The sequence below is a fragment of the Podarcis melisellensis genome (assembly GCF_964234715.1).
Source record: "Podarcis melisellensis genome assembly, chromosome: 1".
NCBI lineage: Eukaryota > Metazoa > Chordata > Lepidosauria > Squamata > Lacertidae > Podarcis > Podarcis melisellensis.
Window position 1 is genome coordinate 42,773,403 of NC_138528.1, and position 23,659 is coordinate 42,797,061.

Genomic DNA, 23,659 nt, shown 5'->3' on the forward strand with positions numbered 1-23,659 from the left:
GGAGCAAAGCCTTTTCCCCCCCTCCGGACTTCAGAAGAGGTCCAGGAAGGCCAGCGGGGGCGAAAGGCTTTGCTCCCCACCGCCAGCATTTTAAAAGCGGTCCGGGATAGCAGGGAAGCGCTTCCCGCTATCCCGGACAGCTTTTGAAGGCAGGCAGGGGGGCCCCCGCCCGCCTTCGGAAGAGGTCCAGGACCTCTTCTGAAGGCAGGCGGGGGGCAAAAGTCTTTGCTCCCCCCTGCCTGCCTTTCCGGGGGCTTTTAAATCGCCCCGGACAGCGGAGGACTTCTCCGCTGTCCCGGGCGATTTTAAAATGCCGCCCGCCAGAAGAGGTCGGGGGAAGGCGGTTTCCATAGGAACGCATTAATTGATTTTCAATGCATTCCTATGGAAAACCGTGCATCGCAAGACGAAAAACTCGCAAGACGAAGAGACTTGCGGAACGAATTAATTTCGTCTTGCGAGGCACCACTGTATTTCTATTATATTTAGCGGTGTGCTAGCCACGTTAGCTGCTCTGATCATCAGAAATGTTTGCGCTTGCCAATCGTCCCATCCCAAGTGGGCAAAGGCATTTCACGGCGCTGTTTCCTTGCGTAACTGCCCGCCCCTGATGCCACGCGAGGAGACAGGAGGAGCGCGCTGAACTTTGTCCCTTTCCTGGGAGCTGAGTCGGGAGCTTTCCGGGCGGAGGAAGCGGGAAGCGGTTCCCCGCCAAGCCTGAGGCGCGCTTCTTTCCGCCGAGCCGCGCGGCTGGGGGGGGGGGGCGCTGTGGGCTTCTCCTTTCTCGCCGCAGTCGGGAGAAGAGTTTCATTGAAAGAGAAACCAAAGAGGGCCTGGCAGGGGCGGCGTCAGTTAAAAGTACACAGGGGAAGCAGGAGCGGGCCGAGGCGGGGCGCTGGTGGCGGCTCCTCCTTCTCCGCGGTTGCCTGAGGCGCCTGACGGCAGCGTGGAGCAACAGTCTGGAGCGACCCATATGGGCCGACCGGGCTCTCGGAGCAGGCGAGCGTCGGGCTGACGGGGCGCGGGGCTGGCCATGCTCGCCCGCGTGCGGCGGCGGCTCGAGCCCTCCGGCGCGCCCTTCCCCGCGAAGAAGCCCGCCAGCGCGGGCTCTCCTGCTCCCCGGCCGCGCCGCTTGCCGTCTTCGCGGCGCGCCCACACACTTGCTGGGCTGCGGGCGGCGGCTGTGGCAGCAGCAGTTCCAGCTCGTTCTCCTCCTCCATGGAGCCCCGAGGCTCCCGCGACGGCAGTAGCGGCGACGGCAGCCCGGAGCTGGGCCGGGGCAAGCGGCTGAGCGTCGGCGAGCTGCGCTCGCTCTTCGAGGCGCGCTGCGCGGCCCCCAGCAAGCAGCTGCCCGAGCCGGCCAAGAAGAGCTGCCGGCCGCGCAACGGGGTGCTGCCGCCGGTGATCCCGCAGCTGACCGTCACCCCCGAGGACGACGCCGATGAGGCGCAGCGCAGCCCAGCCGGGCGCCCGCGGACGGAGCCCGACGGCGCCTGGCTCAGCGCGGACCTGCTGTCGTCGTCGCGCCGCCTGTCCACGTCGTCGCTCTCCTCCACCGGGTCGTCGTCGCTCTTCGAGGACTCCGAGGATGACCTGCTCAGCGACACGGAGAGCAGGAGCCAAGGCATCGTCCACCTGGAGCACGGCGAGGAAACGCACCAGGTACGGACAGCCCGGCACGAGGCGGAGGAAGGGGCGCCGTGGCGGAGGCGCGGAGAGGCTGCCCGGGTTTCGGGCACAGGCGCTGCGCACGTGCGGGACCGGCTGCCTTCCTGGCAGCGGCGCCCCGTCGTCAAGAGTTTAGCTGCCTCGGAAAGCTCAAATCGACGAGATAATCCGTAGCGCCGCGCTTTGGCACTGGGCCTTCTGCAGCCTGGAACGAGGTTCCTTCGCAGGTTGCACGATTCCGACAGGCAGCGCAATCTTAGACACTCAGCGCGGTCTTAGGCTACTCAGAAGGAAGCCCCACTGGGACTTGCTCCTAGGTACGTGTGCATAGGATTACGGCCTTACAATGTAACTCTTATGCATGTTTACTCGGGAGTAAGCCCTTCTTTGGTCTGTGTCCAGTGGCGGATGGCTTCCGGCTAAGTGTACTTGCCTTATACAGTACACTTGCAGCTTTGCTGTGAAATAAATGCTTTGTGTGCATAAGAAAAGGGCTACATGAAGATTACCTGTTGTGTAGAAGTTTGATAATTTCGCATGTGGGCTTTTTTCTCTGTGTGCGCATGCAGTTCCATATCTGCAGGCAAGGTAAATTCCATAAGGAAAGTGCATATGGGTTTTATAGTGGTGCCTTCTAGGCAGGAATAACTTGTAAAGCGGCAGTGACATTGATCTCATATGAGTACAGTGTTGTTTACTTTTGTTAAAGACACCTCCAGCAGATGGAAAACACGGTATAAGTGATAGATTTGTAGGCCTGTAGGCACAGCCTCTGTTGTGAATACAGCATAATGAGCAGTATGATCATATGCATGTACATCTGTATATGTAATATCCTGGATTTCTGCAATAATAGCATTGCCTCCCCTCCCACTCTATTTCTTTTTTTGAGATGCTAGGATCACTGTGTGTAAGCTAAGATTTAACCATGCAATCTGGTCCTTAACTGCAGACTGAATAACACTGTGAGGCACATAAGTTTATATTGTGATGTTTCACCAACAGAAATTGTTCACTGCTTCTGTTTTGTATCCAGCTAAGACTGCGAATAATACTAAAGCAAAGTCTTCCGTTCTGTGAACAGACCAGTGGTCTATCCTAGCTTTAAAAATGAAAGTGTACAACAAACAGGTCAATTTGGGAGTGATAAGACTCTCTCTCCCCCATTGTCTTGCCTTCCAGCAATGTTGGTTCAGAGCACCTGTTAATCCAGGACTTTCTGTAGTATGTAACAAGTATTAGTGTGGGAGCATTTGTCAGTGGACAAATATGGTGGGTGCCTCACATGTGGCTTCTTCACAGAACTGAATGTTTTAAGGCAGTGGGTGGTTTAATGCCAATCAAGGGGGTTCATCACTCTCAAGCCAAGCATGTAAAAAATTGTAATATTTCAGATATGGGAATGTTATAATTCAGATGGTGATTCTTGAATGTTTCAAGTCAGTATGATTACTTGCCAGTGTTTCCATGAAAACCTGAGAACTAGAATAGATGGGTCTATTGAGTTCTGCGGTGCTTTGCCAGGGGTGGGTGTATAATGCAGCTTGCAGTTGCATGTTTCCAAGTATGGAGTCTTGAACTGAGAGTGAAATCGGGATCCTCTGTGTGTCTGAGAGCGCATTTCTAGCTTTAAAGGCTGTAAAAGATTCGGGAAAATACGTATACTATATAATTCTGTTAGCTTTGTTAGCAAAGGTTGTCCTGCGGAGGTCTTCCTCCTTGCACTTCCTTGTTATCAAATTGAAAAGAAAATGAAATAGTAATGGAGGAGTGGGTGGAAAGCTTCACAGATAAGCCTGAAGTTGTATGACAGTTGCTGGTGAAATCCCAGCAACCAGAGGGGGGTGGAAGCAGGATTTCCACTGTTCGTGGCTGCCGTACCTTCCCTATGACTTTGTCTCTTCCCATGACTAGCAGGCATAGAATGAAGTATGTTGTAAACCATTGGTTCAGTTTATGTAATATATTTTTCTTGCACACTGCCACCATGTGCATCCTAGGGTTGCGTTTGAATATCATGACATGTGAATGGTGCAATTATGGATAATGTTGGCAGCAATACCAGCGATTACTACAGCACTTCCACAATCTTGGGTATTGCTGCCAGGTTTATTAGTGAAGTGATTGCTTGTTTGGAATACATATTTTGGCTTACGAAACCAAGATATGGACAAGCCTTTGTGCTTATACACCTTGTCTTTGCACTGCAGCTTCCCTCCTTCTGTCGTAGTTGACTATTTCGTAACCATTGCTTCCTATTAAACATCTGAACTGGGAAACTATGGCTAATAAACTCGGAACAAACCATGGCTTGAAATCACAGTTTGAAGTTGGTTTCATATCTTGACTTGTTCCAAACTTCATTAATGTTGTTTTGTTACATCTTAACAGGAAGCTATAGTTAATTAACACAGGGAATTTTCAATCATGGCATGCCAAGAAGGGAAGAGGGAAGGAGCAGTTCACAGATGGAGCATACAGGCACAAGGTTGGTCTGTATCTCAGTTAAATATATGTATGAGCTGGAGCTAAGTTTTGATATGCTAGTGTATATTCAGCGAAAGCTGCAGAGGATATAATGTTCAGCCAAACCATGGCTTAGCACAAATGTGCAAGCATGAAAGTTCTCAGAGGTGACCCTGGTTCTTCTGCTGCTGCATGGCTGCAATGAAACCATGGTTAGGCTTAGCATGTTGTCCAAGACAGGACTCAGGGTTTGTCTGAGGCAATCCCAGGTTCAGATGAAATGACATGGCTGAGTTTATAGGAGCGAAGCAGCAGGAAGACCAAAAGAGGAGCAAAACAACTGCAGTCTCCTCTCTGGGAGCAGCCAGCAAGCTTGCATGTTTGCCAAAGGTGGTATACCTCGGTATAGTGGTACCTTGGGTTACAAACACCTCGGGTTACAAACACTTTGGGTTACAGACTCCGCTAACCTGGAAGTAGTACCTCGGGTTAAGAACTTTACCTCAGGATGAGAACAGAAATTGCGTGGCGGCAGCGGGAGGCCCCATTTGCTAAGGTGGTACCTTAGGTTAAGAACGGTTTCAGATTAAGAAAGGACCTCTGGAACGAATTAAGTTCGTAACCAGAGGTACTACTGTACATGTGAACTCGACCATTATTGTGTGAACAGGTCTTTGTGATCCCAAGTATACTTAGAATTCTCCCTAACACTGGATTGAGTTCAGAGGAGTTTACTCCCAAATATATTGGCTTAAGTTGGAGGCCTGGTACTGTTATCCTGTGTGTAACTGCCTGAGAACATTCTATTTCTTTCAGTGAAAGTTGAGTGCATTGAGGTTTAAAATACCACAGTACAGTCTTATAGTGCATTTTCTTGGAGATAAACTCTGTTGAAATCAATAGAAACTGGTCCAAAACAAAACTGCAATCCTAGGCTACCCTGCTTCCTTGGGAGTAAGGCCTGTTGAATTCAGTAAGACTTCTGAATAGGCAGGATTTGGATTACACAGTAAATGCATGTAGATTTGGCAGTGGTAATGCTTCTAGAAATTACAAACTGATAAGGGCATATGGAAGAATGAGGACACTATGCTAGATGGCAGGTCATGTTGGTTATTAATTCTGTCCTATGGTCGGTTTGGTTCAGAAGTGTCCTATGCTGTAGCAGCTGTACAGGCTTTTAAAGGGGGGCAGTGCCTAGCATTTTATAAAGTGCTTTAAAGTGTTCCACTGCTTCACCTGCAATATTTCTGTGATCCTCACTACATTCTTATAAGGTGAGCCAATATCATTACTGTTAGAGCGACAATTTTTAGGCACACCTAAACCCATGGATTTCTGGTATATGCATTTTCTGCATATGGATTGCGCTACTAGCTGAAGTCTTTGATACCCCCTTCCTTCCACCCCTTCATAGCTTAGGTTTGTGTGAAAGTAGACAGACAGGCCCAGGTGAGCTTAAATTCTCATGCCTTTGTTAAATTAACTTTTGAGGCAGTTCGAATTGAAGCACATCATGCCTTCTATATAGGATATTTGCCCTGCAGGTGTGTGAATGGGTTCATCCACCGTCACTTTATGATTTATGTTCACTGGAATTGTTGCAGGGTTTTTACTTTAATGTAAGCATTGTCTTCCAACATATTTTCTGTTTTGGGTAAACTATTAGTTGGTTTTGATCAAATAATTCTAAGTCATATTGTCAGTGTGGCAAGGAGAGAGAGTGGATTGGTTTATACATAATGCCATAATACATAAAAAATTCTGACCAACACTACAGCCAGTTTAGTGGTCCTAGATATAAACAAATATTTAGGGGATATTCAGGGAGCAGGTGCCAACAGTTTCTTTGTAATTATAGCTTTCCCTCTCTTGAAGCTTTACTGTCGATTTATTTACTTTTTTAACTGGACATATTTTAAATATTATTATAATTACTAGATTTTTATGACATTTTTCAAAGGTGTTAACCAGCAGGCATTTCATTCCCACCCACTTTTTGACTCGATACCATTTTTAAAACTGCTTCTTGCTGTGTGTTTGACTGGGGATTGGGAGGTGTTTGGAATGATTAGCAAGCATACCGCTGTCCACTTTGGCAATAATTCGTTCTTTCCAGTAAATCTGTTCTGCAATTTGGCAGGTGCTCATTAACATAAAGTCTTTTTTTAAAAAAGGAAAGTAAGCTGTTTTTCATGGCATTTATGGCAGCTATTTTCCTTAGCTCTTATCATGGTTTTCTGGAAGAACTCGAACTGAAATCTGTTTTCCTTTGCAAATTCCTTTCCCTACCGTATTGAGAGCACACAGAGCACTGTTAATAATAGACAACTCAGTCATTTGAGCAATTGGCACAGAATCTTTTCTAAGGAAAACAACACATTTTTTTTTTTTAAAAAGGAATTGGAACGATTAATTGGAATATGTTGATAAAGCGTAGATACCACAAACTGGAGTAATACTCTCGGGACTGCATTATAAGAACAATAACAGTCAAGTGATTAGAGGAGACGAGTCATTCGACCTTTGGGCTGCTTTAAATCCATATGCTCATAGTCTTGTGGGTTTGGTTTTGCAGTTTTATGTGCTTTTTTAAATTGGGTCTATAAAATGAGCTGAAATCAACTCTCTTTTTTAATAGGGATGTTGCAATGCCAGATTACTTTGTCTTAATACTTTTGCTTTATGTTCCTTAGTGGGAGCTAGGCATATGTATAACTAAAATGTACCGTATTTTTGCTCTATAAGACTTACTTTTCCCCTCCTAAAAAGTAAGGGGAAATGTGTGTGCATCTTATGGAGCAAATGCAGGCTGTGCAGCTATCCCAGAAGTCAGAACAGCAAGAGGGATTGCTGCTTTCACTGCACAGCGATCCCTCTTGCTGTTCTGGCTTCTGAGATTCAGTATATTTTTTTTCTTGTTTTCCTCCTCCAAAAACTAGGTGCGTCTTGTGGTCTGGTGCGTCTTATAGAGCGAAAAATACGGTATTTATCCTACTTCTCAGTCCAGAGTTCCCCTCCAAAGTGGCTATCAATAAAGCAATTATATAATTAATGAAAACAAGCACACCCACCCACACCCTCCCAGGCCACAAGAAGTGACTGTAAAGCAGTATCAGTTTACATATAGCCCAAATGCTGTTGGAATAGATACAGGAAGCAAAGCTATTATAAAAAGCCACTTTGCATGCTGTTTGTTTACCTGTGACCACAGAAAGGTGGAGATTTTGTATGCTATTTCAAGTGTCTTGTTAGGCCATTGGCAAAACATGTACAGAAATGTGGCTTGGATCAGTGTCAGATAATTGTAGGGTTCCAAGCTTTTCTTTTAGCAGGACTGAAAAAAACTGGATTGAGTTTTCATTCAGGCTGTCAGTCTGATCAGCATTAGGGATGTGCGTTCAGGATGGTACATGAGGGCCAAACTAAATGTCGTGGAAGGTCTGTGAATAGGATTTTCTAATGGTTAACAACAGCTGCAACAAGACCCAATTGAGACAGCAGTGTTAAGGCACCCATAGGTTTCCCCCTGGAAGGTAGGGGCGGCACGGATGGACACAAATAGCGGCAGGGATGGGGCAGCAATTTTCATTGTAGAAATTGTATGCATGGCATTCACCTCCTGTGGCTGCTTCTAATCCTTTAAATGGTACGGGAGATTCTAGCATTGAATTGTAGAGTTGGGAGGGATCCTGGGTCCCCTAGTCCAGCCCCCCGACAATACAAGAATCAGGATGGGGTTTGAGGGTTGTTGTTTTTAAGCATACATCCATATTCACCCCTAGACAGGAGAGGGAGATGCCCCCTGTTTCAGTTCCTGGAAATGACTCACAAGTGTTTGTAGATCCCCCAGATGTTGTTGGACTACAATTCCCATCATCCCTGAGCTCTGGCCTTGCTAGCTAGGGGTGATGGGAGTTGTAGTACAACAACATCTGGGGATCCACAGGTTGAGAAAGGCTGCTCTACAGCAGTGGTTCACAGTCAGCTAAGTACTGTGGACCAAGCCATGGACCCCCTACTTTTGAAAATGTTGATATCTTTTTACACACTGAGCTTCTCAGGTAGACTGAAGAGGGAGCAAAGGCTTGATTACCTAGTTTCTCCCAGGGTGAGCAAAACCCAGCAGGACAGCTTACTTTATGGTCTTAACTCCTTCATGTGTTAGACTTAAGTATGTTGGTTATATGAGGCTGGTTATTCCACAAAGACATTTTCTTGGGGGCGGGGGCTTTACACCCTGAATATGTTTTACTTTGCGGTGTTGTTGAGTTTAGATTCTTGAGGTTTTAACTTTCAGCGGTTTAAGTTTAAAATATTGTATATTTTATTGTTGTAAACTGCTTTGAGATGAATAGCGAGATATGTGTATGTATATGTGTGTGTATGTGTGTATATATAATATATATGCATATATTATATATATGTAGAGTGTGTGTGTGTATATATATATATATATATAGTGTGTATGTGTATATATATATATATATATATATATATATATATATATGCAGGTTTTGGTGTCCTCGGGTGTCTTCCCGTGTAAAAGTTGGGGTGTCTAGGCGACGTTTCGACGAGGTCTCACTCGTCATCTTCAGGCTGGTGCTTTCGGCTTCTTGTTACTGGAACAGAGCCAGTAACAAGAAGCCGAAAGCACCAGCCTGAAGATGACGAGTGAGACCTCGTCGAAACGTCGCCTAGACACCCCAACTTTTACACGGGAAGACACCCGAGGACACCAAAACCTGCATTCCTGTACCCGTGAAAATCTACGAAAGCATATATATATATATATATATATATATATGTATGTGTATATATATATATAAATAATTGGCACTTGTCTGTCTTGAGTGTGTCTTTGTGGGTGGAAGTCAAACCACTGCATTTGCAGCACTGAAGTGACCTCCCCAAGTTGCAGGCCTGGCATTGTATATGGAGATTCTGAACTGCCCAGATGACAAGACCCCCCTCTCGCCCTTACTGATATGGTCCAAAGGAAAGCAGAGCAATACATTTGGCATCAGCTTGACTGCAAGAGTAGCCTGAAAGAGGCATGCAAGACACGTATGTATGTGTGTGTTCATTCTACTTAATCAACCGTTCCCTCAAAGTAGGAATCACATTATTCCTGCAGTGTGTAACAGCTAGAACCCAGTCAGCAAAATCCACACCATGTGGATTCATAATCCAGCAAAATTATCAAGCCATATGGAAGGAGACACATATCAATCACAATTTGGCACATATAAATTTTCAATAATAGTTAATTGGAAAACTATCCCACAAAATATGCATAAAGTTAGCTTTATTATATTAGCCATCACCAGCGCTTGTCATCGGTTTCCAGAGAGATGACTTGGTTGGCGAAGTGTCAAAGGGTATAATACTTCATAATGAGTTTCTCTGATATTGATACAAGATGAGTATGCCAAACCCTGTGAATGCATTTTATTCCACACTTGTGATTGAATAGGATAAAACCATTTGAAAAGAGCTTAATCAGGTATAGTAGCCAAAGGGGCCTGTCTTGGCATGTGTAATATTGTATATTCTAACACACAAGACTCATTTGTTATGACTTCTGGTCCATTTTGAGACCTCACCAACCAATTTAAAAATTATCACTATAAATAAGTGTCAATAATATAGATCAGCTGCTGTCCTTATAAAACAGTATGTCCTTTATAAAACCAGTCAGATGAGACTGAATATTAATATAGTCTGAAATAATCTTGTTTAATCTCTTTGCACAGACAGCTGCTAAATTTTGTAATCTTGGTTTAAAAGTGGTATTGGATGATACGGTGAGGTCAGTGGTGGATTTTTACCTTTTTTGCATATTAATATAATCCATGCCTCATTCCTATGATAACAGTGAATGGGTTCAGAATAAATGGTTTGACATTTGCCACCTTAGCTTTTTCAAAGCATAAAACAAATCCACTTCAAACCATGGATTATGAAGCTCGTTTGTTTCAATAAATCATAGTTAAGATGAACCACCTTTCAAGGTTTGTACATAATGCTAAACTATGGTTAACTGAAAAAATATTTTATTTTTATACATTTAACATAATTTATATACCACTAGTAGAACAAAAGACATCTAAGTGGTCTTCTGTTTTCCTTGAGGTTACGCCAAAGGAGTGGGGAGGCTTGACTGCACAAGAACAAGACTCATTCACTTAACATCAAACCATGGATGTGATAATGTGCATTCAGTGTGGGATGCACGCACCTTTTTGGGATGCTATATGCACAGGGTCATCCCCATGTTGCTCCTATTCCACACTATTTGTCAGCCTACAGTGCTTTCTGCTGGAACAGTTGTAAAGTGCTTCATACATGTGTATACACAGAGAGAGCACTTCCTCTGGTCACTTCTTACTGGAGCAGAGCTACTGATGTTGCCTGGCTGTGCCACTCCACTCGCCCTGTTTAACTTCTCTATGAGTGAAATAGGAAACAGTACAGTAACTTACTTGCCTCTGTGTACCAATACATTTCTTTTGTATATCAGTATATCAACACACCTCTGTTCTGAAAGACAGGGCAAATATTTTAAAAACCAAATCTCTGGAAACATTTATTGTGAGGAAGGGAAAAGAGAAGTCTGTTGCACAGTACAGTGGTACCTCGGGTTACAGACACCTCAGGTTACAGACGCTTCAGGTTGCAGACTTCGCTAACCCAGAAATAGTACCTCGGGTTAAGAACTTTGCTTCAGGATGAGAACAGAAATTGTGCGGCGGCAGCAGCAGCAGGAGGCCCCATTAGCTAAAGCGGTGCTTCAGGTTAAGAACAGTTTCAGGTTAAGAACGGACCTCCAGAATTAAGAATTAAGTTCTTAACCCGAGGTACCACTGTAGTGTGATAAACATCACCACCTGTGTGTGTGAGCAAACAGGGTAGTTGTAGCTGCTGCTTAGATGACACTATCAAGCAAAGGTGTGTACAGTTGCAAACTGCTATGTACAAAAGTGCACTTTGGGAAAAAAAATGTTTGTGCATTTCAAAGGCCTCATATGTACGTGGCCCTTTAAAGTCCAGAGCTTTATCAGACCAAAAGGCCCATCTAGTCCAGCATCCTGTTTCTCACAGTGGCTAACTAGATAGCTAGATAGGTAGCCCACAAGCAGGATAGGAGAACAGTCCTCTCCTGCTGTTGTTCCCCAGTGACTGTCATTCAGAGGCATTTTCCTTGGGTCATTTGCAGTTAGAGAATCAGTTCAAGGATCAGCTTTCCAGTGCACGTACTCATGGCAAAATAAATAGTCGAACCATAGTTGCATGTAACATTTTGTATGGGTGTCATGATTGTTATCTCAGTCACAATTGTATTAATGAGTCATTGTTTTGGCTGTGCTCTTGGACTTTCAAATAGGCATAAACAGGATAAACGAAGAAACAAAATTCCATTCCATTCATTTTATTTGTCTGCCGTTTTTCCACACACACACAAAAATCATCCTTAAAGCGGCTTACAACAAACAGGGATGCATTTCAAACAAACACTACAAAAAAAGCAAAACAAAATGAATATAATAACAAACCCACATTCAAGACTATAAATATAACACGATTAAACAACATGTAGCATCCAATAGCCCAAAGAACAAGGGAGCTTCACAGTTTCACCTTAGCCCTAAAAACACCCTTCCCATTATGTTTCTCACAATCCCTTTCCAGCAGCAGCAGCTTATAAGGCTTCCAAGGGGGAGGGGTGAGGTAGCTGGAAACACCCATCCCATGATGTCTGCCATCTGTAGAAGTTAGACAAATTGAAAATGTGAACATGGGCCTTACAGTGGTGCCCCGCAAGACGAATGCCTCGCAAGACGGAAAACCCGCAAGACGAAAGGGTTTTCCGTTTGCGAGTTGCTTCGCAAGACGAATTTCCCTATGGGCTTGCTTCGCAAGAAGAAAGCCCATAGGGAAATCTCTGGGGACCTCTTTTAAATGCTGGCGGTGGGGAGCAAAGCCTTTTCCCCCCCCCCGGCCTTCAGAAGAGGTCCAGGAAGGCCGGCGGGGGCCGAAAGGCTTTGCTCCCCACCGCAATCATTTTTAAAGCGGTCCGGGATAGCAGGAAAGCGCTTCCCGCTATCCCGGACGGCTTTTGAAGGCAGACGGGGGGAGCAAAAACTTTTGCCCCCCGCCGGCCTTCAGAAGAGGTCCTGGAACTCTTCTGAAGGCCGGCGGGGGGCAAAAGTCTTTGCTCCCCCCTGCCTGCCTTTCCGGGAGAGCGGAGAAACGCAGCGCGTTTCTCCGCTATCCCGGACGGCTTTTTAAGGCAGCCTCTTCTGAAGGCTGGCGGGGGGCGAAAGTCTTTGCTCCCCCCCGCCTGCCTTCCCGGGGGCTTTAAAATCGCCCCGGGACAGCGGAGAAGTCCGCTGTCCCAGGGTGATTTTAAAATGCTGGCGGGCGGCAGCGCTGCTGCCCGCCAGCATTTTAAGATCACCCCGGACAGCGGAGAAGTCGTCCGCTGTCCCGGGTTTTTTTAAAATGCTGGGGGTGGGAAGAAAAGCCCTTGTCCCGCCCCCAGCCTTCAGAAGAGGTCGGGGGACAGACTGTCCCCGGACCTGGTCTGAAGGCGGTTTCCATAGGAACACATTGATTGATTTTCAATGCATTCCTATGGGAAACCGTGCTTCGCAAGACAAAAAACTCGCAAGACGAAAAAACTTGCGGAACGAATTAATTTCGTCTTGCGAGGCACCACTGAATTTTGTGTTATGATGCTTCTGCAACTCACCGAGAGAGGAAATGAGGCAATAAACTGAAGGGCATCAAAACACTACTTGTTTCTGTGGTGATAAATTTGACATTTTGGGGGAGAAGGAGCACTCATCCAAATGATTCTTCATTAGCCTTGGTCTTACTGTCCTCTTTATGCCTGTAGTAACATTAGAGAGTGTGGTTGTGCCTTAATTGTCAACAGCTTTATTATTTCATCTGTTTTCATTTGTCATAAACCATTTTAAAATACAGCAACCACATTTCATAACTGTGAATGAAAAGTACCCATTATTTCAGCTCAGAAGCAAGTTACATAATCCGACGGTGTAGAATGTAATTTTCTTAAATTACTCAAAGTTGGCGAAAAGGCTTCTAATGGGTTTTTAAGTGGTGGTTTTTCTTATTGGATTGACATTTGAACTAGAAGGGTGGTTCCTAACTGCTCTAATAAAGAAAGAATCGACATATCCCTAGACATTGTGATTCTTTTTATTGTACAAATAATATCATATGTTGTTCTCTTCATACTGAATCTCCTTTTTTTATTCCCCATGTACTTTCAAGCTATTACTAGCTGCTGAACGGCTACTTCACAAAACACATTTTCCTTACATGGAATAAAGTGGCCCTGAGATTCTAGTAATACTGGTTCTAGGTCTTTGTGTGGTCTCTTCCTGACAGAACAAGAACCACCAGCTTATTCCATACAACACAACATTGTGTGGGAAACAAACTTCTGAGCCAGAGATGGGGAACCTGTCACCTTCCAGATCAACACTATCTCCAGCTCCCCTCAACTCAGCTCAGCATAGGGGGTAGATTTCCTCAATCCTTAAATATGCCCAAAAGCATTTTGATCTATCCCACAATGAAAAGTGAGGTGAATGAAAAAGAATAGTGTTTAGCTCTCATTATGATCAATTTTGAAAATGCCATGATGCAAATTGTTAGGGGATTAAAAGAACTATTTTTTGGGGGGGGAAATGTTCAAAACAAAATTGTTTTCAGTTCAAATACGCAGAGAGTTTATTACATTAAGAATTGTATGGGAAATGTCTGACATCTCTGAAAGGTTGGTGCAAATGAAACACAAAAGCCTTCACCTATCTTTGCAAAATAACTGTGATCATTCAGCTTTTGGTGACCCTCATGGTGCCTTTTCATCCTTTTTATTCTACATGGATGGTATTTACCGTCAGCCGGGCATGTGTAATGCTGAAGGCTAGCCTTGGTTGTATGATAGTTTCAGTTACATAGACTCCATGTGTCTATTCCACTGAACAGACTAGTCTGAGGCTTAGGTCTACCTCTCTGCCACCGACAGCCATTCACCTCCAAAATAGTAGTGAAGATGGTTATGGAAAGCCCTTAATACAAGATGTTAAACCGAAAGGGTTTTTGTTTTTGTTCCGCTGTCCTTATGTGGACCTAAATGCTGAATTAGTTGTCCACCCCTTTGCTGGGGTTTCGTTATAACAGTTGTTCAGTTAGAGCCTACCCATATTCACTTGAACAGCAAAACAGAGTATGCTGCTTCTCAAGTGTGTGTGTGTGTGTGTGTTGGTGTTGTCAGAAATACTTCAAAGAGCAAGGCTCACTTGAGGCAGCTGCCAGACAGGTTTAACTGGGAGGAACTGGTATGGTTTTGCTAAGTAACTCGTATAAAGGTTGAATTAGATACATCCCAGGTCTTCTGGATGAGCATAATGCAGTTAGACCTGTTTGTAAATGTGTGTCAGATGGGTTTCTTTGCATCACAGTCTCTCCATATTTGAGGACAAGTTCTGTGTTTGGGTTCTGAGAAATGGTGTTAGTCCTGTCCAGTAACGGAAGTCTCTTCTGCATTCAAGTTTGTTGTAGATCACTGCAGGAAAATAACTTGTTTGAGGAGTGCTACTTGTCTCACTTGGTGCTGTATTTATGTGCGTGTCCTGAGAATTGGTCATCGGAAATACAGTAATTGACTTGCCAGATCATCTCAAGCAGCTCTGTTCACCAGTGGCCATTCAGATGCTTCTGGATAGGTGATAGCGTTTCCTATTATTTGTGTATCCTCACCCCAGCCTTTGGTACTCAGGAAATATATTGCCACCAAACATGAATGTTCATTTTAGCTTCATCTATAGACATTTCAGCAGGACGCGGGTGGCGCTGCGGGTTAAACCACAGAGCCTAGAACTTGCCGATCAGAAGGTTTGCAGTTCAAATCCACGCGACGGGGTGAGCTCCCGTTGCACGGTCCCTGCTCCTGCCAACCTAGCAGTTCGAAAGCACATCAAAGTGCAAGTAGATAAATAGGTACCGCTCCAGCGGGAAGGTAAATGGCGTTTCCGTGCGCTGCTCTGGTTCGCCAGAAGCGGCTTAGTCATGCTGGCCTCATGACCCAGAAGCTGTATGCCGGCTCCCTTGGCCAGTAAAGTGAGATGAGCGGCGCAACCCCAGAGTCAGGCACAACTTGACCCTAACGGTCAGGGGTCCCTTTACCTTCATAGACATGTTCTGCATGAATTAGCCTGGCCAGGACTGCAGTTATGTCTGGGTTTGCCCTCCTCTCCTCTCCCAATTAGCTTCCATCTCCAGGACTTGGTGAAAGGAGGGAGTAAAGAATAATAATAATCAGGGGTCCCCCCTGTGACATCAACAGGGGCTGTCTCTAGGTGTTAGATTTGGGCCTGAAATCTCAGGGCCTGGAATGTTTCTGACCTGGCATCCCTAATAACCAACTACTAGTGGGTGGATTCCATTATGGGAGTGGACTTCTCCACATACAGTGGGACTTCCTCTTCCCTTCCTCACCTCTGCAGCTCCTCCCCCTGCAAATCTGCTTTGCTCCAGGGCATCCCCCACTTTTCTTCTGTGTGGAGGGCTGCAGTGGGGAAGAGAAGAAGGTGAAGTTCCATTGCATGGATAGAATTCCATTTTGCTTGTGCGTGGACAGCATTGATACACTGTACTGTAAACAATGCAGACAAATACTTCCTCTGATGGAAGTTGTGGGGCAACTTGCAGTGCTGGCATGGCCTAACTTTCCATTCCTTTGTAAATGCTTTTTCCACATGCTTCAGTGAAAGAAGTGGTATTGCAGTCTTGTCTCCCGTTCATTTTGGTGAGGTTTAGGGAGGTATTTCTGGGCTCAGATGCAAGTTCATTTTCTTGAAAAGTAGACAGCTGAGCTGTCAATGGATTATGATTTGCCTGCCATTTATGATTTCACTAGGGGCATTTTCTTCATAGGTTACAATAAAATCTGTGGGCATTAAACATTTAGTGTGTATCTTTTCTTCTAACCCATAAAGTAAGTGGCTTCTTGCAGTGTGTTTCCATTGTGAAAAAAGGGACAGCCTTTGTACAGTTCAGAAATAGGTACTGTATACCTAATTTAACATGTGAAGCAGCTCCTACTGATTTCTCTTTTGAAATTATTTTATGCAGCTTGCTGCCTTTCAGTTCGTGTTTGCAAAGCCCTCAAAGCTTGTTTGATGAAGAAGTCCTGCATAAATGAATGTATTGTTTCTGTTTATTTTATGATGACAATTAGATACTGAATTGACATGACTTCATGGTCCGTAGAACAGAGGGAACATGTACCAAGGGCTTTGAGCAATAGGTTATTGACTTTGCACTTCAATTGTACCAGCCTGAAGACTGAGAGAAAGAGCAACTTCTTCCAAAGCCCTTTGATTGCACACCAAAACCCAAGCAGATTTGAGAGCAAAGTCGCTACCTCTGTGATTGGGAAGAGAGAACTGAGGTTGGGGCTTGGTGGAAGAATGATGTAGGAACTCAGAATGGTATTAAGTCTTACAATTTGAGGATTTGAAATGGTGAGTCCCAGAGTCCCTTTCCCTGCAAGATCAAGTGTGTAGTTTGGGGGTACTGCTGAACCCACTACTGTTGCTTTAAGCCTGGGTGGCTTCAATGATATGAAGTGCCTTCTATCAGCTTCGGTTCTCCGGATAGGGATATCCTACCATCTGTTGTCTATAATCAGGTATCCTGTAGCTTAGATTACTCCAATGTGAGACTGCCTGAAGAATGATGAGGGCTCCAGTTCTTCATGCACCTTGTGCCTCTCCTCCGACAGTATAAGTTTGGAAGGAGGTGGTGACAGTCACAGAGGACTAGACTTCCTGAACTCTCTTGGCAGCAGGGCAGGACAGAGGGGAATCATGAGCTTTCTACCAAAGCTCTCCAAGAAGGCTTGGAATGATGGAGACAGTTCAGGATTAAGCTGGGTGGAACTCGGCCGTCACTAGTAAGAACAGACTCTTTGTACGGTGGCCCTGTTCTGTTTGTTGTTAATAACCCTGGCTATTTAGAAGCCTGAGGTTTCTGAGAAACCACCTGTCTGTTTGTATGCTAACATGACATTTAAAGATCACTAGACACTGTTTGCTTTTGGAACATAAGTAATTATTATATTTTTTTGGTATTGTGGCAGCACTTAGGTGCCAGGGCTCCATTGTCATGGGCTCTGTAGAAACAGACATATTAAAAAGTCCTGTTCCTGATTACACAGAAGCTGAATTTAAGAGGGGAAGCAGCTGGTGGGGAGGATGACTGGAGAAAGTCGGAACAAGGAAAGCAATAGTTCTAAAGAGAAGCCACCACTACCTAATCACTGATAACTATTTAGTCCATAGCTGAGAAGCGTATGTAGCATGACCAAAGCAGAATAGAGTGAACCTGGACCATTGCTGGTTGTAGTTTGAGCACTAGAATTGCATGAGTTGTTTCAGCCACTGCATCACACTTCTGACTTATGTTGAAATCAGTTTAGCCCCCTGAATTCCCCCTCCCTATTTACTGCTATCAGGCCACTCATCCTGTATGTGTGCACTTGCTTTTGTCCTACCTAAATACAGAACTTCGCATTTATATCTGTTGAAAGCGAGTTTGTTAGTTGTGGCCTGATTCTCTGTCCTGCCAAATGCTATTGAATCCTGTTTAGCTACCCAACCCAATTCAGAGTGATCTGATGAGCACCCACTCTTTCATTCAAGCCATTTATAAAGCTATTAAACAATCCCAGGACAGAACGCTGTGGCCTGCCCACTTGTCATGACTCTCCAGATTGAAGATGAGCTACTGATTCACATTCTCCGTGTGTGGTGCATCAGCCACCTACAAAATCCACCTAACTGTAACATTGCTTACATTCCAGTGTATATTGTCAACACCCTAAATTTGCACACATGCATGTGTACCAGTCTCTTGCATTTCACAAATCCTCCTCTTTTCCCTCTCTTTGGGTGCTGTGCATGTGCCCTTGTTGTTTCAGCCCTCTGCCTGCACATCTATTTGTGATGTGCACATTTTTGTAGCTGCCATCACTCTTCTCCTTGCCGCAAGTGCCTCTCAGTGAAGATGTACATCTGTAATATTACATATAATCTTTTACTTTGATGCAGGTTGGTTATCTGTCCCTGTGCTGTCAGTAGGAAGCTGCAGGGGATTACAGAAAATGAGGCTTGCAGATGGAGTAAAGAAAAAGAGAACGAAGATTATAGGAGGAAAACTAAAAATATGTTTCAGTTTTACATTAACATAACCATTATGGCTATTTATCCTAAAGGAATTCTGAGATTCAAATCTGCCAAGATGATACTATTACAATATGGAGCAAAGTTCTCTTGCTCTTGAAAGCACCTTGTTCCCCCCCCCCCCCAATTTAGAGTGATGGTCTGAGACTTCCCCTCTGCTCCTCTCTCTGTGTACTTGTAAATAGATTTCTTGCCCCCATTGTAGAGCTATGCTCTTCCCAGTATTCTAGGCATAATGACCAGGCCTTCCAAAATTTGTGGTTGCCACTAAATTCAGGAAAGGGCAGGGTTTCATTCATGAGCTCTCTCTACTGTTCTCATAGTCCCTCTGAAGCCCACTGCAAGCATCTCAGGCTTGGAGAAGGATGGAGGATGCTATCTGAAATAATGCTCAGCTTCAGACGCATGGAGAAAGCATGTCCATCTCTCAACAGCTTAAAAGCTGAGCTCACCGTTGGTTATCAGGCTTCTCTGTTAAACCAGTGCAATTCTGAGAAGCAAATATGACCACATAGTTCCTGCGCAGAAGATACTAGAAAAGGCAGGGCAGAAGAGTTCAGTAATTCACAAGGTGTACGGATGGAGTCAGAGAAAGGCAGTGATGGCAGTAATGGAGGAGCAGGTAAGGTGAGGATGGTTCAGGATCGGCCTAGCTAAGAAGTGGGTTTTGAGGAGGGACCTGAACGGAGGATAGCCTAGTGGCTTGATTACTAGCGTTTAGGGAAGTATAAAGAATTAATTGGATAGCATGAAAATAGGCATGGAAGAGGCAGGCAAATAAATGCTCATGGTGTCTTTCATTCTCATTTCTTCCTAGGTGTGGCTGAATTTAGAAATTTATTACTTTTCCTTGTAATAAGTAAGTTTTTTGCCTTAAGTCATTTGGCTGTATAATATGAAACTTGCCTGCTGCCCTCCAGGTGTATCTGGAATTGATCTGACTTGCTGCCTTTTGTTCTACCCATAAGATTACAGTTGTAATCCTTTGAAATTATTTATTTTTCTTTGCGTTTAATTGCACTAAAGCATCCAAAGTAGTTCAGTGAAGCTGAATGGCGAGATTCAGGAGAGATTTTCAGGGATTTTATTTTATTCTTTAAACATAGGTAAAGGTAAAGGAACCCCTGACCGTTAGGTCCAGTTGCGGACAACTCTGGGGTTGTGGTGCTCGCTTTATTGGCTGAGGGAGCCGCGTACAGCTTCCAGGTCATGTGGCCAGCATGACTAAGCTGCTTCTGGTGAACCAGAGCAGCGCACGGAAACGCCGTTTACCTTCCCGCTGGAGCGGTACCTATTCATCTACTTGCACATTGTGCTTTCGAACTGCTAGGTTGGCAGGAGCAGGGACCGAGCAACGGGAGCTCATCCTGTTACGGGGATTCGAACCGCCAACCTTCTGATCAGCAAATGGGGGAATTTGCTACTCCGAGATAGAGTGATGGCTACAACAAGGAAGGCCTTCAAAGGGTATTAGACAAATTCATGGAGGGATAAGGCTTTTGGGGCAAATAGTTGTTATGGTCTATCTCCAGGGCAGTGTGCCTCTGAATACCATTTACTAGGGAGCAACTGTGAAAAAGAGTTGCTTTCCTCATGCTCCGCTTCTGGGCTTTCCAGAGGCATCTGGTTTGCTTCTGTGGGAAAGAGGGTGCTAGACTAGATAGGCTTTTGGTAGATGGAGTTGAGGTAAACTTTCAAGCAGGGATAAATTTATGACCAGCAGTAGATTAGATAAGCGAAACCTAGGATGAAAAAAGGGTGGAAGGACATCAGGGATGTAGCTAATATAGAAAAGATGTAGTAAGTCAGGGAAGGGTTGGTTGGGAAGTTCTCTAAGACTGTTGACAAGTTGGAAAATGCAAGCAAAATTTGTATCGGAAAATGTATAAATAACAAATAAATTTTAAAATGATAGACTTTTGGTTTCGTCCAGGTAGGCTCTTCTTGTGTTTGAATGAAGAACTGACCCAATCAATGGGGCAGGAGATCTGGATTTAAAAGCTGATGGGCTGTTTGGGTCAGGGAACCTGAATCCTCTTCACTCTCAAGGCTGGCTTCCCTGAAACCCTTCTCTCTCCAAATGCTTTCCTCTCAACCAACATTGCCTATGGCAGGCATGGCCAAACTTGGCTGTCCAGCTGTTTTGGAACTACAACTCCCTTCACTCCCTAGCTAACAGGACCAGTGGTCAGGGATGATGGTAATTGTAGTCCCCAAACAGCTGGAGGGCCAAGTTTGGCCATGCTTTGCCTACTATAGTTTAGCCCTAATTGATTGATCTACTCTGCTGTTAATTATTTTATTGACGTTTTTAAATGCTCTGTTTTTTATGACGAATTTACTTGTAGACCACCAAGGGATATATTTTATGAAGTGTGATACAGAAAATAGCTTGTCATATATAATATATTTGACAATAAGCTGGTCATTACAAAAGCTGTTGAAGTCTTTGGAACTTTCACGTGCAGAAGGAATCAGACGTTGTAAATGACTGTAAGCTTAGGGACATGGTACTGTGAAACAATTGAGACGTGTATCGACACATCCTAAGCCTTAGGAGTAGGATAAACTATGAATTCTCGTAAGAAAAAGCAATTTGCTTCTTGTAGACAGCTGACATCGTTAGAATGGACACAACTTAATGCTATGGAAATTAATTCCCTTAAATGTACAGAGTGCTTGATCCAATGTTATTTTTTCTGCACCCCCTACATAATAGAGAATGCCAGAATATTATTTTTATCAGCTGGATAGATACTACTAAACTACACAACATATAGGAAGAAAGGCAAACTACATTTCTGTGAAAGAACCCCACCTCCTTCAATTAACTAAAGAGAAGTATATAATTTACACTGACTCATTCTATGCTTTTAGGCAAGCCACATAATAAAATGAAGCACATAATAATAGTGTTTATTAGTTACTTCAGAAGGATGTTGTCAGGTTTAATTAATTAAGGAGCTTTGTGATGTTTGGACAAAAAGTGCCTTACTGTGGATACGAAGGCTAAAGATGGATATGAGCCAAGGTACAGAGTCCAGACACACTCAGATTTTTCAAGTTTGTGCTTCAGGTTCAGATTTGTGGCAGATTTATTTCTGCCAGACTGATTGTAACATGACCATCAAAGCCAATTGGGGAGTTTATTTATTTTTTATTAAATTTCAAAATTGCCCTTCATCTGAAAATCACAGGGCAGTTCAGATCTGCCTCTCTCCATATCTACAGTATAAACCCCTATTTCATGTAGCAGCTCTATTGGAAGTCCTAATTGTTTCGTTCATCTTTGTAGCAGCCCTAATGAGAGGAACCACTTTTATTTTTGCAGAGGGAGAATATATTTTTTTTTTTACTGAGGGAGTTTTACATTGACTTGTACAAAGCTGTACAGTCATGATATGCCCGAGCTGGGATTTCATCTCAGTTGGAGAATTCCTTAGTCACTAGCTTATGGTGCCTCTCTTAGTATGCTAAATATTATATAGTTCATTGCCCCAGTAAAGCTTCCAGTTCCCCTGTGGTGTGTTCATCAAGTGTGGCATGTGGCAAATTGGATGCTCTTTCATAGGACTTTTGAATGTTTCTCCAGGAAAGATCTGGCTGGTTGTCTCAAACAAATGCACAGAATTTACCGTATTTTTTTGCCCTATAGGACGCACCTTTTCCCCTCCAAAAATGAGGGGGAAATGTGTGTGCATCCTATGGGGCAAATACAGGCTTTTGCTGAAGCCTGGTGAGCAAAAGGGGTCGGTGCGCACCGACCCCTCTCCCTCTACAGGCTTCAGAAAGCTCTGCGCAGCCCTAGGGAGCCCGGCGCAGAGCTGCCTACGCTCCCGGGCTTGGCGCAGCTCCGCGCAACCCCCCGGAGCCCAGCGCGAAGCTCCCAGAGCTTCGGCATTTCCCCCCCTTTATTTCCCCCCCTCCCAATCTAGGTGTGTCCTATGGGCCGGTGCATCCTATAGGGCGAAAAATACTGTAGTTGACTGCTGCTTCCATGACCCACAGTCCCTGTGCGTTCTCAGTTCTCTTAACAAGGACTGCCTTCTCAACTCCTATCCCTGCAATGGCTTCCTGGAGCTCCTATCCTTAGTGGGGATTTTACCCTGCCCCACTTTCCTCATCCCTATCCTTTCCTTAACACAGGGGTGCGGAACCTGTTGTTGTTGTTGTTTACAGCCCAGGGACTGTATTCTTTCCAAGGCCTACATGCCAGTGGTGGGTGGGGCCAGAGACAAAAGTGGGTGGAGCAACAGATTTGAATTTTACCTTTGTATAGTAGGCTAGTTTCCACATTCCCTTCTTTCCCTCTCCACGCAGCCAAGCAAGAGGCATTGTCAGAGTTCAAGGATACTTTCCAGCTAGGCAGAAACACTCAGGGAAGGGTGTAATGCAGGGCTGGTGAGGCACATGGCTATGGGAAAGTCCCACCCCGACTTAATAATTACCACTTAACTCATTCTTTGTTCCCTCCCTTGTCTTTTTTATTCATAAATCCCTTATGTGAAGTCCAGTGCTGACCTTGCCACCTTCTCTTTCATTTGAGCTCCCTCTTAGCTTCCATACTTTTCTGGACCTTTCTCTACTTTGTTTCTTGGATCTGTCCCCCTTTGCCTCCCCAGTAGCAGCAGCGCTAGTAGCAGTATTCACCATTTTGTATAATACTCTTGAGAGTTCAAAGTGCTTCTCATGCATTATCTTGTTCTAATCCTTATAAAATGCCTGTAAGGTAGGTAAATATTAATACACTCTTATTGCAGATAGGAGACTGAGGCTGAGAGAATAGTGGCTTGTCTGAGACATACCTGAAGGCAACATTTGTACAGTGGTACCTTGGGTTACATACGCTTCAGGTTACAGATGCTTCAGGTTACAGACTCTGCTAACCCAGAAATAGTACATCAGGTTAAGAACTTTGATTCAGGATGAGAACAGAAATCGTGCGGTGGCAGCGGGAGGCCCCATTAGCTAAAGTGGTACCTCGGGTTAAGAACAGTTTCACATTAAGAATGGACCTCCAGAACGAATTAAGTTCTTAACCCGAGGTAGCACTGTAATGTTTAATGCACTGACAAGCCCTCAGTGTCTTAGCTACGATCAGTAAACTTTTCCCTTCTTGTCCCAAGGTCCTCTGGAGAGTTTTATAGGCTGACCTTAAATTTCTCTCATGTAAGCTGCCCTTAACCTCTCTGCCGCCAAAACACTCATAATAAAAATTCCATGACATAACACTACTCACCCAG

The 23,659-nt window shown here is 44.5% G+C and overlaps 1 protein-coding gene across 1 annotated transcript in view; it reads left to right on the forward strand.

Moving 5' to 3' along the window:
* The first annotated feature begins 899 nt into the window (after positions 1-899).
* ITPKA (inositol-trisphosphate 3-kinase A) overlaps positions 900-23,659 on the forward strand; it is a 55,234-nt gene continuing 32,474 nt past the window's right edge. Inside the window, exon 1 of the mRNA XM_081882362.1 lies at positions 900-1,662. Coding sequence (XP_081738488.1) covers positions 1,219-1,662 — 444 coding nt within the window. The 5' untranslated portion in view covers positions 900-1,218. The remainder of the gene's footprint in view (positions 1,663-23,659) is intronic.